A 13294-nucleotide genomic window follows, 5' to 3' on the forward strand; every position below is an offset into this window, starting at 1 on the left:
TCCCCAAAATGACTTTATCCTGAAAAAAGAAAAAATATTTTTATTTATAATTTTTTAGAACATCAACATCAAAGAATCTCCTGTAACTTAATTTATATAATTATTACAAGCACTCCTAAGGTAAAATATCAAATTTCTTCCTGATTAATAGAAACAAACTGATCTAAAATTTTAAAAAGTCAAAGGATTAAAAAACTTATTCTAGCCTGGCTGGTGTGTTTCAGTGGTTGTGTGAACCAGGAGGTCAGAGTTTGCTTCAGTCAGGGCACATGCCGGGGTTTCGAGCTTGATCCCCACTAGGGGGCGTGCAGGAGGCAGCCTATCAGTGATTCTCTCTCATCATTGATGTTTGTATCTTTCTCCCTCTCCCTTCCTCTCTGAAATCAATAAAACATATTTATAAAAACAAAAAACAGCAGATCCTTCAACCTATTCTGACATTTTCCTCCAGCAGGTGTCACTATTAGGTCTCCTAAAGTTGCAAATCAACTTCCATCTCCCCTCTCGCCGCCCCCTCCCCCCCCCTTTCTCCTCCAATAACGGCAAGAATACTCAAATATAAGAATCAGGCATTTATTTAATAAAACATGTTGATGTCTTCCCATGAAATGAAGGATTCTGTATTTCTTATAACGATACATTGCAATTGATCGCACAATTTTTGAAAGCATACTACAGTTGAAAAAGAAAAACTATAAAATCAATTGGATGGAAAGAAAACAAACAAGCCCCCAAACAATTCCTGTCTCTATAAACTGTATCATTCTCTGTTTCCTGAATGATGTACTTCCGATTTTCATTTGCCATTTTATACATCAAAGCACACAGGCTTGCCTACCTACAAATATATAAAGCCCTAGTATGTCAGGCAATGTTCTGGATTCTAGATTACCCTTGTCAATAAAAGAGAAATGGTCTATGTCCTCAGAGAACCCACATTCTAGTGCAGTGAATGCGAACCTTTTGAGCTCGGCCTGTCAGCATTTTGAAAAACCCTAACTTAACTCTGGTGCCGTGTCACATATAGAAATTTTTTGATATTTGCAACCATAGTAAAACAAAGACATATTTTTGATATTTATTTTATATATTTAAATCCCATTTAACAAAGAAAAATCAACCAAAAAAATGAGTTCGTGTGACACCTCTGACACACGTGTCATAGGTCCGCCATCACTGCTCTAGTAAGAAGGACATAAGTCAATAATGACAGTTTATTAAAATAAAATACAGAAATTTAACTTCTAGAAACATATCCCACTCGTATTCATGCCATGGAAATGTACACAAGAAAATTAATTGCAACATTATTTGTAGCAGAATACTAGCAAACCAGATTATAGCATATTCAGGACCAAATGCTGAAATGGAATAACTGCCAAGTTATATTGTAAAGAGGAATATACTTGAAGTTATATTGTAAAGAGAGAAAAAATGTCTAGGACAATGTATCTGCTTTATACTCATATTTCTGTTTTTAACAAGGACCTATACATACACAAATACATGTTTGTATGTCTAGAATCTATTTCAGGAATGGCACCCAAGAAATAAATAACAGTTGCTTCTAGGAAAAAAGATTGAATTTGGGGTGCAGGAGATCTTCCTTCTTTTTTAAGATGTAATTTACGTACCATAAAATTCATCTTTTAAAGGTGTGCAATTCAGTAAGCGTTAGTATATTCATGAATTTTTGTAATCATTCCCACTACCTGATGCCAGAACATTTTTACTAACCCAAAGTAAACCCCATTCCCATTAGCAGGCACTCCCATTACCTCCTTCCTCCAGCCTCAAGAAAACACTAATTTGCCCTCTGTGTCTATGAATTGCCTATTCTGGAAATTTCATAAACATGAAATGTAATATGTTGCCTTATTTCATTTAGTATAATGATTTCAAGGTTCATTCATAATGTAGCCCAAATCAGTTCTTTTTAGGCTGAATAACACCCATCATATAGATATCCCAAATTTTGTAGACCCACTTATCAGATGATGGACTTTTGGGTTGTTTCTATCTACTTTTTGTCTATTATGATAATGCTGCTCTGAACATTTGTGTACACGTTTTTGAGTGAACATATGCTCATTTCTCCTAGGTATATCTCTAGCAGTGGAATTACTGTGTCACCTGGTAAATCCATGTTCGATATTTTGAGGAACTAACTACTCTACACAGTGGCAGCAGCGTTCTACATTCCCACCGGCAAAGTATCAGGGTTCTAATTTCTCCAAATCCTTACCAACACTTGCTGTTGTCCATCTATTTAATTATAGCCACCACAGTGGGTGTAAAGTGATGCCTCATTGTAGTTTTGATTTGCATTTCTGTAATGACTAAGTAGTGAAGTTGAACATCTTCTGTTCATATGCTCATTGTTCATTAATATGTCTTTGGAAAAATATCTATTCAGATCCTTTGTGTTTTTGTTGTTGATGTTATTTAGTTGTAATAGTTTATATTTTTTGAATATAAACTCATGTACTTATTGGGTATATGATTTACAAATATATTCTTCATTCTGTGCGTTGTCCTTTCATTCTCAGTTGTGCTTTTTGAGGCATAAAAATTTGAATTTTGATGAAGTCTAACTTACCTTTTTTTTCTTTGCTTGTGGTTTTGGTGTATATTTAATAAATTATTGCCTAATTCAAGGTAAAAAAGATTTACAACTATGTTTTCTAAGAATTTGTAGTTTTAGTTCTTCCACTTAGGTCTTTGATCAATATTGAGTTAATTTTTGTGTATGGTATACAGAAGGGGTCCAATATTATTTTATTTTTTTGCATGTGGATATCCAGTTGTCCCACTATACTATATTGAAAAGATTATTCTCTCCTCATTGACACCTTTGTTCAAAATCAACTGATCTTTTTTAAAAAATATATATATTTGTATTGATTTCAGAGAGGAAGGGAGAGGGTGAGAGGGATAGAAACATTAGTGATTAGAGAGAATCATTGATCAGCTGCCTCCTGGCCACCCTACACAGGGGATTGAGCCTGCAACCAGTTATGTGCCCTGACAGGAAATCGAACCATGGCTTCCTGGTTCATGGTTGATGCTCAATCGATGAGCCATGTCGGCCAGGCTAGATCAGTTGATCTTTATGTCTGTTATAGTACTTTATTTTGGATATAAGTCCTTTATCATAAAAATATGTTTTATATCATTATGTGGCTTACCTATTCATTTAATTCATTTTTCTTATGATGACCTGAAGTATTTAACTTGAATTGTAATTTGATCATTTTAAAAAATGTTTATTAATTTCTGTGTCCTGTCCAAAATATTTTTGCTGGATTTCAAGTTGAGAAGATATTCTCTTACATTTTCTTCTTGAGATTTTATAGTGTCAGCTTTTATGTTTACGTGTATGGTCCTTCTCAAATTAACTATTTTGGTACATTAAAATGAATAACTTTAATGAATTGAAAACATTAAATCTATTAGTCTACAGAAAAAGAAAATGTGTATTTGACATAATTTACAATGGTTTTAAATCAACTTCTTACTTTGAAAACTGGTTAAAGCTTGTCCTGTCTTCTCACACCTGATGATTTTAAAGAATTTTTAATTTTATTACATGTGATAAGATCTTAGCTAAGTAGGTAAATCCTGTTTTTGAGATGTACCCTGCAAGACCTGATCTCTTGCTCCTCCTGTTTGGGGCTTCCTGTGGCTGGATGAAGCATGGCTCTTTCCCTTGCTCAGGCTGAGAGATCAGAGCTGGTTTGGAAGTGGATGATGTTAGGAAAGCCTCAGCCCCATAGTTCTCTAGCATCCCATCCTGTACATGAGGATCTGAGCAGGCACCAGGCTTGCCCATTCCTTTTCAGTGCAATACACATCCGTGTTCTCAAAAGGCACTGATTCCTGAGGCCTCGCTGTTAAGAACACTGCTGCCATCATCTGACCTCTTTTACTCTCTTCTTGTGGAAAGGGAAAAGTCTCAGGAACGTGGCCTCTCAGTAGCCTCAACAGTGTGCCAACAAACAGGAATTATGGGCACCATTCACTGGTCCTTGCAAACCAAACCCTCATGCATTAAAGACAACCTCAAACTAAGTTTTGTGTGTGGTGTGAAGTAGAGTCAAGGTTCATTTTTTAACCTCATATGGATATCAACTTGTTCCAGAACCATTTATGAAAAGGCTTTCCAATCCTTATTTAAATGCTTTTGTAACTTTGTCATCAATTAACTGACCAGACAAGGGTGAGTCTATTTCTGTACTCTCTAGTCTACTCCATCAACCTCCTTGCTGTCCTTTGCTGATGCCATGTTGTGTTGTCCACCATAGCTTTATAGCAGCTCTTGAAACTCTCCAACTTCATTTTTCTTTTTCAAAATTATTTTGCCTCTCTGATTCTTTGCATATGCCTATAAATTTTAGCCTCAGCTTGGATTATGTCGAACCTATAATTTGGAGAGAACTGACATCTTAATAATATGGAGTTTTTTCAGAAATCTATAAATATAGATACGTCTGGATGTCATGGGTCACTAAGCTTTGGATTTTTCCTCTGTATTCTTGCATCTATCATTTGTACTCCCCTTCCCTAGTTTCTCCCTTAACTCAGGCTCTTACGATCTCTTAGCTCAGCCAAGTGTGAGCTCTCTATTCCTGAAGCACCCTATATACACTTTTATTCATAGCACTTCTTATATTTCTATGAGCTACTCTCTTATAATAATAATAGCAACAATATCTAGCATTTATTGATTGCTTACTATGTGCAGGATGTTGTTCTAAGCCATTTGCATTCATTAACTCATTTAATCCTCACAACCTTCCTATGAGATAGGTTTTATTATTATTATTCCTATTCAACAGATGAAGAAACAGAGATGACAACTAACTTGCCTAGAGTTGCACAGCTAATATGTGAGAAAGAAAGTTGTCCCAAACCTGAGCTGAAGCAGAACTTTATGGTCCGATGTGACTAGCTGCTCTTCCTGGAAAATAGTTAGCCTTCTTGATATAATTTTCCTTCTCCACCTCCTCTTCCTCTTTCCCCCCCAGTCTAACAGAATGATTGAACCAGTTTCCCCCCTATAAAATGTCTCTGCCAAGATTGAATCTTTGAATTGTACTGTTCAGAAAGCCTCTTCTTTTGAAACAACTTAGAAATAAAACTGTGACGTGCCTATAATCAGTCTGAGAGTTGCTTTAACAAATGTGTGCATTGAAGGAATGAATACTTGCTTGTAGGAAAGAGGGAAGTCTCATTATTACTAAGCCTTACCTATTAAATGTATTTTAAACTCTAAATTCGAACTGTTGTGAGGATGAGACACTTTGATTTCTACAAAAATTTTCCCCTTATGTTTTATGAAAATATTTACATGAAATAATATGGTAAAGTACCTAATAAAATGTAGAGAAAGGCGGCAATAGACTTAACTATTTCTCGATTCCTATATTCACTACTGTATAAAACTGAGTAACTACACCTGCTGATGGAAGCCCCAAAGACCCAGTTATGTGTACTGACATCTGTGCCACCAGCTGATCTTGTTCTTAACTGTCTGCTGGTATTCACCGGAGTTTCATCTGTCCATATTGCTACTCCTTTTGCTAAAGCTGTTTACAATTCCAAAACACTACATAATTTTTAAAAGTCCCATGCTTATATTACATTTGTCAACTACATTGGCATGAAATTAAAATCTAGAAATTAATTTTTCTTTCTTGTCCAGAATTCTTCCACTCCCAGTATTATGGCCTAGGACAGTGGTTGGCAAACCGCGGCTCGTGAGCCACATGCGGCTCTTTGGCTCCTTGAGTGTGGCTCTTCCACAAAATACCATGTGTGGGTGCACACGTACAGTGTGATTGAAACTTCATGGCCCATGTGCCAAAGTCGGTTTTTGGCCTGGGCGAGCCTATTTTAAAGAAGTGGCATTAGAAGAAGTGGGGGGTGTCAGTAGACGCAGCGCAGGCGGGCCGCGGGATACGCAGCTCAGGGGAGGTACATTGTTTTGAGGTACGTTCGCTGAGGTCCACCCCTTCCAACTCTCCCATCCACACTCGTCTATCTGAAACAAGCATACAAGACGAGTGTGGATGGGAGAGTTGGAAGGGGTCGACCTCAGCGAATGTACCTCAATCAGACTGAGGACGTTTTTTAGCAAAGGCCAGCTTAGGAGCACCCTAATTAAGTTCATAACAATGTACCTACCTATATAGTTTAAGTTTAAAAAATTTGGCTCTCAACAGAAATTTCAATCGTTGTACTGTTGATATTTGGCTCTGTTGACTAATGGGTTTGCCGACCACTGGCCTAGGACAGAAATACATTTTAAGAAGGGGTGTGTGTGTGTGTGTGTGTGTGTCCTGTTTTAATGTGGAGAAAGCAAATGGCTTTAAAGCAGAAATGAAAACCACTCCTCAAGAATTTATCCTTCCTGCTTAAGATGTGTCTCTGCTCCCCTTCCTAACTAGATTGTGGATGCCTGTGGCAGAACACCAAACTTAGGATTTGGCAGCATTTAATTATTATTTATAGCTATTGTTCACGACTCCTCTCCATAGGAGGTTAATTATCCTCTTGTAACAATCTGGTGTGTGAATTTTCCATACCGGTATCTGTCTGTACATCTTTTGTTGATAGCTCCTGGTAAACTTTTGACCATTTTTTAATTTGTTAGTAATTTCATGAAGGAGAGGGAAGTAGGCATAAAAGAACTGAAAGTGAAGTTCTTGATAATTAGTTTTCTTGTTCTGAGTGAGAAGAGAGTAGCAGGGAAAAGGTGGGAGAAGAGATCCCTCACACGTTGTATGCCTGCAGGACGAAGGTTGCCTGCTTCATAACATATCAGTCTCTACTCGATTGATGCTTAACAAAGAGTTCTTGAGTTAAAAGTACTTTTTGTATTGCTTTTTCTACTACTTATTATCTTGTAACTGCAAATTGATTAGGTTTTAAGTGGATTACATGCAGAATCCCAAGTAACATACCTGATCCTGACCTCCCAAAAGCTGCAGTTTTCTTCTGTCTTGTTTGTGATTTAGGAGTCTATTCCCTTGGATCGATCATGAAACAGTTTTTAAGGATATCTGTGCTAATGGAATACTTGACAATATCTACATTTTGTTGGACCTTTCTGAAAACTATTAACTCCAAAGGAATACTTCTAATGGTGGGCATTCTGGGTACCATTATACCTTCTGGGATCCTGACACTATACCTTCTAGATGGACACTGGTTTTCTTTATCAGGCAGTAAAGCAGGGAATGATCTTGATTGATTTCTCAGTACCAACAAGACTGCCTAGCATATATTTCCCTTCCCAAAGCCGGCAGCACACATAGCCTTTGAGGCCAAAGACTTACTGAGCTGATAATACTAGTGATTAATATTCCTGCCAGGGAAGAGAAATAAACTGCTCACCTGCTGGGATGCATTAGCTCTCTCACATTTTCAGGGAATGCTGTGAACACTGAATGATGTGGCTTACTAAATAAATTCAAATAGTGGAGGAAAATTCATTTGTCTTCTGGAAAAGGAACAATTAACTATCTCTAACTATCTCCTCATTAGCATATTTATTAGTAGCATTGCAGTAAATACAACATAACTCTGTTATAACATAGCTTATGACAAACATTCAAGTGAACCAAGGATTCAGTTTGTTCCCTGAGACATAATTTCCTAGAGAAAGCCAGATTTAACTCAATCAATGCAAAGTAAGATTAGCCTTATATCCACAAGATCATTACACAACTCAAACAAACATTAACATCTACTATCTGTAAAGCACTGGGTAATATAAATCACTGACATTTGTATTGTCCTTTGGCATAGTATTATTTAGCTCCTCACATCAACTCTACCTGGTTATTATCTCTATTTTACAATTGAGGAAACAGACTAAGTGACTTGCTATTGAAGGTTTCCCAGCTAACAAGTAGTAGAGCCAGGACTTGACTTTCTCATTTATCACAACTTCTTGAAAAGGTAGTAACTTACACTCTTGTCTCTGGAAGCTTAGATACAGAAAGGATCCCACTCTATTGAGGACAGAAGTGCACAGGAAAACATCCTTTCACCAGAATATAGGTTGGAGGGGTTGTTACAGACAGACATACTAAGATACATTTAAATTTAAATCAGATGGAAATATTCCAAACACATATGATATGCTCCACTGCCTAAAACCTCATAAAGTCTTTCTTTGGTGATGAAAGATCTCCTCATTGCTTCCAGATCATCCTAACCTTTAGCGCTGCTGTACAGAGTGGTCTGGAATGGTAAAGATGGCATGGGAAAGGGGTGAAGAAGCTTTGGCCTTCAGGTCCGACTGGTTTCCAGCTTAGGTTCAATATTTTATTTTTATTTTTTATAGTTGATAGTATTACAGATGTCTCCCATTTGCCCCCCTGCTCCCCCTTCCACCCAGCCCCTGCACCCCCACCAGGTATTCACAACCCTATTGCCAGTGTCCATGGGCCATGCACGTCCTATATAATAAAAGGGTAATATGCAAGTTGACCAAATGGCGGAACTACTGGTTGCTATGATGAGCACTGACCACCAGGGGCAGACGCTCAATGCAGGAGCTGCCCCCTGGTGGTCACTGCACTTCCACAGGGGAAGAGCTGCTCAGCCAGAAGCTGGGCTGACGGCTGGCAAGCGCAGCAGCGGTGGCTGGAGCCTCTCCTGCCTCCTTGGAAGTCAGACTGACATCCCTTGAGGGCTCCCAGACTGCTAAAGGGCGCAGGCTGGGCTAAGGGACCCCCCCCCCCAAGTGCAGGAATGCCATGCACCAGGCCTCTAGTAAGTATATAAGTTCTTTGGTTTATCTCTTCTCATCCCCCTAGGTTCAACTTTTAGTCCACAGATCAAATACCCAAGATAAGATCACATTTAAGCCTTTTGTAAAAATTTGAGGCCTAAAATGCCTAAAATAACATTGTTCCTTCTAAAAGTGAACCATTTCTTTTACTGTGAAATAAAAACACTTTCTATTTATAGAACAAGAATTTCTGGTTTCTTTTTAAAAATAAAGAAAAGAACATATGAATAGATATATTAGTTGGAGGAGATTAACATCTAACTTGCAGGGAGGCCTCTTCACTTTATTTTATTTTACTTTTTAAAAATATATTTTATTGATTTTTTACAGAGAGGAAGGGAGAGGGATAGAGAGTTAGAAACATCGATGAGAGAGAAACATCAATCAGCTGCCTCCTGCACACCCCCTACTGGGGATGTGCCCGCAACCAAGGTACATGCCCTTGACCAGAATCGAACCTGGGACCCTTCAGTCCGCAGGCCGACACTCTATCCACTGAGCCAAACCAGTCAGGGCGAGGCCTCTTCACTTTTAAAAAAATTGAGGTGCAATTCATATCACATCACTGGTCATTAGGGAAATGCCAATCAGAACTACAATTAGATATCAATTCACACTAAGATAACTATAATTTTAAAAATGCAAAATTTTTAACCATTTTTAAAGTGTACACTTTGATGGCATTTAGTACATTGACCAGGTTGTGCAACCATCACCTCTATCTAGTTCTAAAACTTTTCACAACCCCAAAGAAGACGTCATGCACATGAAGCAGTCACTCCCCATTCCCTCTCCCCCTGCCCACTCCCTCCACCCTAATCCCCACCCCTGGCAACCACTATTCTGCTTTCTGTCTCTGTGGATCCACTTATACTGGATACTTCATGCAGATAGCCTCATACCACATGTGACTGATGTGTCTGCCTTCTTTCACTTAGCATATTTTCAAGGTCCATTCACTTGGAGCTTGTATCAGTGTTTCATTTCATTTTATGGCTGAGTATGATATCCCTTTGTATGGATATACCACATTTTGCCTATTAATTCATTTGTTGATGAACACAGGTTGTTTCTACCTTTTGGCTATTGCAAATAATGCTATTACAAACATTTATGTACAAGCATTTGTCTGAATGTTTTCAATTGTTTTGGGTATATACCTATGAGTGGCATTATTGGAACATATGCTAATTCTATGGTTAACTTTTTTTAAAAAACATTTATTTATTTATTTTAAAATATATTTTTATTGATTTCAGAGAGGAAGGGAGAGGGAGAGATAGAAACATCAATGATAAAAGAGAATCATTGATTGGCTGCCTTCTGCCTACCCCACACTGGGGACTGAGCCCACAACCTGGTCGTGTGCCCTTGACTAGAATCAAACCCGGGACCCTTCAGTCCGCAAGCCGACCCAACACTCTATCCACTGATCCAAACCAGCTAGGGCTATGGTTAACTTGTTGTAGACCCACCAAACTGGTTTCCACAGTGGCTGCACCATTTTATATTTCAACCGGCAATGTACAAGAATTCAATTTACTCACATCCTTCAAAGTCCATGGCTAAGTCAAGTTACTCTATAAAGAAGACCACACTTGATAGGCCCCCTCCATATGCAGAGACTTCTGGTCACCTTTTCAGTGACTGCTCTTAAATATAAGCAGACTGCCAAGGATTACAGACATTTAAGGAAAACATTTAATATGAAAGACTGAGACGTTTTAAAAATGAGAAAAAAAACCTATTGGATGAAGATTTGTAGGGAGAAGTAAATTTCCCAAAATTATTAGTATATTCAGAGAAATAAGAAAAAATATTGCATCCACCCAGCATGAAGAAGATGTTAACTAAAGTTTAGAGAGCAAGAACAATAATAACAGCTTTTGAAAATTAAATAAACAATCAAAGTTAATTAAATATAAGGTCTTATCAATAAAGTTCAGGAAATCTCCCAGAACATAAAACAAAAACTCAAAGAAGGGGGGATGCAAGACAACAAAAAAAAAATATTCCATTTTAGAATAATAGAAACTCCAGAAAGAGAAAACAGAGGAAAGGAAGTCATGAAAGAAATAAAGAAAATTTACAGAATATAAGGGCTCACCAAGTAGCTAGAATAATGGCTGAAAATGTTACACATCAAGTAACATTATTGTGAAACTTCAGGCCAAAAAGAAAATCTTAGTCTTTGAGATTGGGGGGAGGAGGGTGGGGAGCAGGTTTTATATGAAAATTCAAAGATTAGAATGGCATTATATTACTCAACAGCAACTGTACAAGTCAGAATACAATAGAAAATGTCTTTAAAATTAATAGGGAAAACAGTTTCCAAGCTAGAATTATATATCTAGCCAAACAACTCATTATAAAGGAAGAATAAAGACATTTATAGTGAAGTAGGGTTTCAAAAATTTCATCTCTCATATGCCCTTTCTCAGAAAGTTGTTGGAGGATGTTCTCCACCAAGCAATTGGAAAATCATAGAATTCAGGAAATGGAATTCAGTGTGTGTGTGTGTGTGTGTGTGTGTGTTGGGAGGGTGGCTGGTGAGCAAAGGGAGATTTCAAGATGACAACTGTGCAGCAACCCAATCCAGATTAGAGCAAATCAGAAGACTCCTGAAGGTATTTCTTTAAGAAGATAGAATTAATAAACTATGGTACACAATGTGTTTATATGTACCAAGAGGAGAATTACAAAATTGGTAGAGTTTGGGGTAAAGTCAAGCATGTCAAACTCAAAGGCTAACATGGGCCAAATAAACAAGGTTTAAGTTTATGTGGGCCGCAAAAAAACAAAAGCTTCAATTTTCATAGAAACATAGGTTTATTTTGATAGAGACATGCTGAATACAAAGGGTTGAAATAAGTGAGTAATTGTTAAATAAAATAATAGAACATTTTAATAAAAATTAATATTTTTTCTTGAATATTAACTTACCAGACACTGAATAACTGCATAAATTAATAAGTGTAATGCAAATAAACCTATTTTTTTTTTGTTCTCCGAAAGCGAAATATTTCCTGTTGCACACATCAAACAAGTCAGTCCAACACTAATGTTGTGGCAATCGGCTGCTAAAATATTCACTGCTAGTATTAGTGGAGAGAAATGATGCGCCTGTACGTAAGGCGCATAAAGGAAATGAATGCAACACGAATATAGTAATCAGTCATTAGCAAACATTGTAGTTCGTTATTAATAATTATGTATAACAGGATATTGTAAAAATTAAGCTACGACATTTTTATTAGAACATTTCTTTCTTACATACCGTTATATTGGCTGGGCTGCAAAAATATTCATTGTGGGCCACATGCAACCCAGGGGCCGTGAGTTTGACATGCTTGCTCTAGAGCGGTGGTTCTCAACCTTCCTAATGCTGCGACCCTTTAATACAGTTCCTCATGTTGTGGTGACGCCGACCATAAATTATTTTCATTGCTACTTCATAACTGTAATTTTGCTACTGTGATGAATCGTAATGTAAATATCTGATATGCAGGATGTATTTTCATTGTTACAAATTGAACATAATTAAAGCATAGTGATTAATCACAAAAACAATATGTAATTATATATGTGTTTTCCAATGGCCTTAGGTGACCCCTGTGAAAGGGTCGTTCGACCCCCAAAGGGGTTGCGACCCACAGGCTGAGAACGGCTGTGGAGAGTACTGACTTCCTGTTATAATCATTGAGCTTTTCTTTCTTACTCAACTTTTTTTTCTCCATTTTCCTGATAGAATTACAATTTTTATTTATTTATTTATTTATTTATTTATTTTTTTTAAGGTCAATAAAAACTTATGTTTTATTTTATTTTTTTAATTAAATATTTATTGTTCAGATTATTACATTTGTTCCTCTTTTTTTCCCCCCCATAACTCCCCTCCTCCCAGTTCCCGCCCCACCCTCCGCCCTCACTCCCCACCCACTGTCCTCATCCATAGGTGCACGATTTTTGTCCAGTCTCTTCCCACATCTCTCACACCCCTTTCCCCCCCAAGAATAGTCAGTCCATTCCCTTTCTATGTCCCTGATTCTATTATAATCAACAGTTCATTCTGTTCATCAGATTATTTATTCACTTGATTCTTAGATTCACTTGTCGATAGATGCATATTTGTTGTTCATAATTTGTATCTTTACCTTTTTCTTCCTCTTCCTCTTCTTAAAGGATACCTTTCAGCATTTCATATAATCCTGGTTTGGTGGTGATGAACTCCTTTAGCTTTTCCTTATCTGTGAAGCTCTTTATCTGACCTTCAATTCTGAATGATAGCTTTGCTGGATAAAGTAATCTTGGTTGTAGGTTCTTGGTATTCATCACTTTGAATATTTCTTGCCACTCCCTTCTGGCCTGCAAAGTTTCTGTTGAGAAATCAGCTGACAGTCGTATGGGTATTCCCTTGTAGGTAACTGAGTTTCTTTCTCTTGCTGTTTTTAAGATTCTCTCTTTATCTTTTGCTCTTGGCATTTTAATTAT

The 13294-nt window shown here is 37.3% G+C and overlaps 1 protein-coding gene across 1 annotated transcript in view; it reads right to left on the reverse strand.

The window, feature by feature from the left end:
• Nucleotides 1-7: 7 nt before the first annotated feature.
• Nucleotides 8-13294, reverse strand: part of ACMSD (aminocarboxymuconate semialdehyde decarboxylase) — a gene marked incomplete at its 3' end in the record, with an annotated part of 51564 nt that continues 38277 nt past the window's right edge. The window contains exon 9 of the mRNA XM_059704890.1: nt 8-19. Coding sequence (XP_059560873.1) covers nt 8-19 — 12 coding nt within the window. The remainder of the gene's footprint in view (nt 20-13294) is intronic.

Source organism: Myotis daubentonii, chromosome 7 (genome assembly GCF_963259705.1).
Source record: "Myotis daubentonii chromosome 7, mMyoDau2.1, whole genome shotgun sequence".
Lineage (NCBI taxonomy): Eukaryota > Metazoa > Chordata > Mammalia > Chiroptera > Vespertilionidae > Myotis > Myotis daubentonii.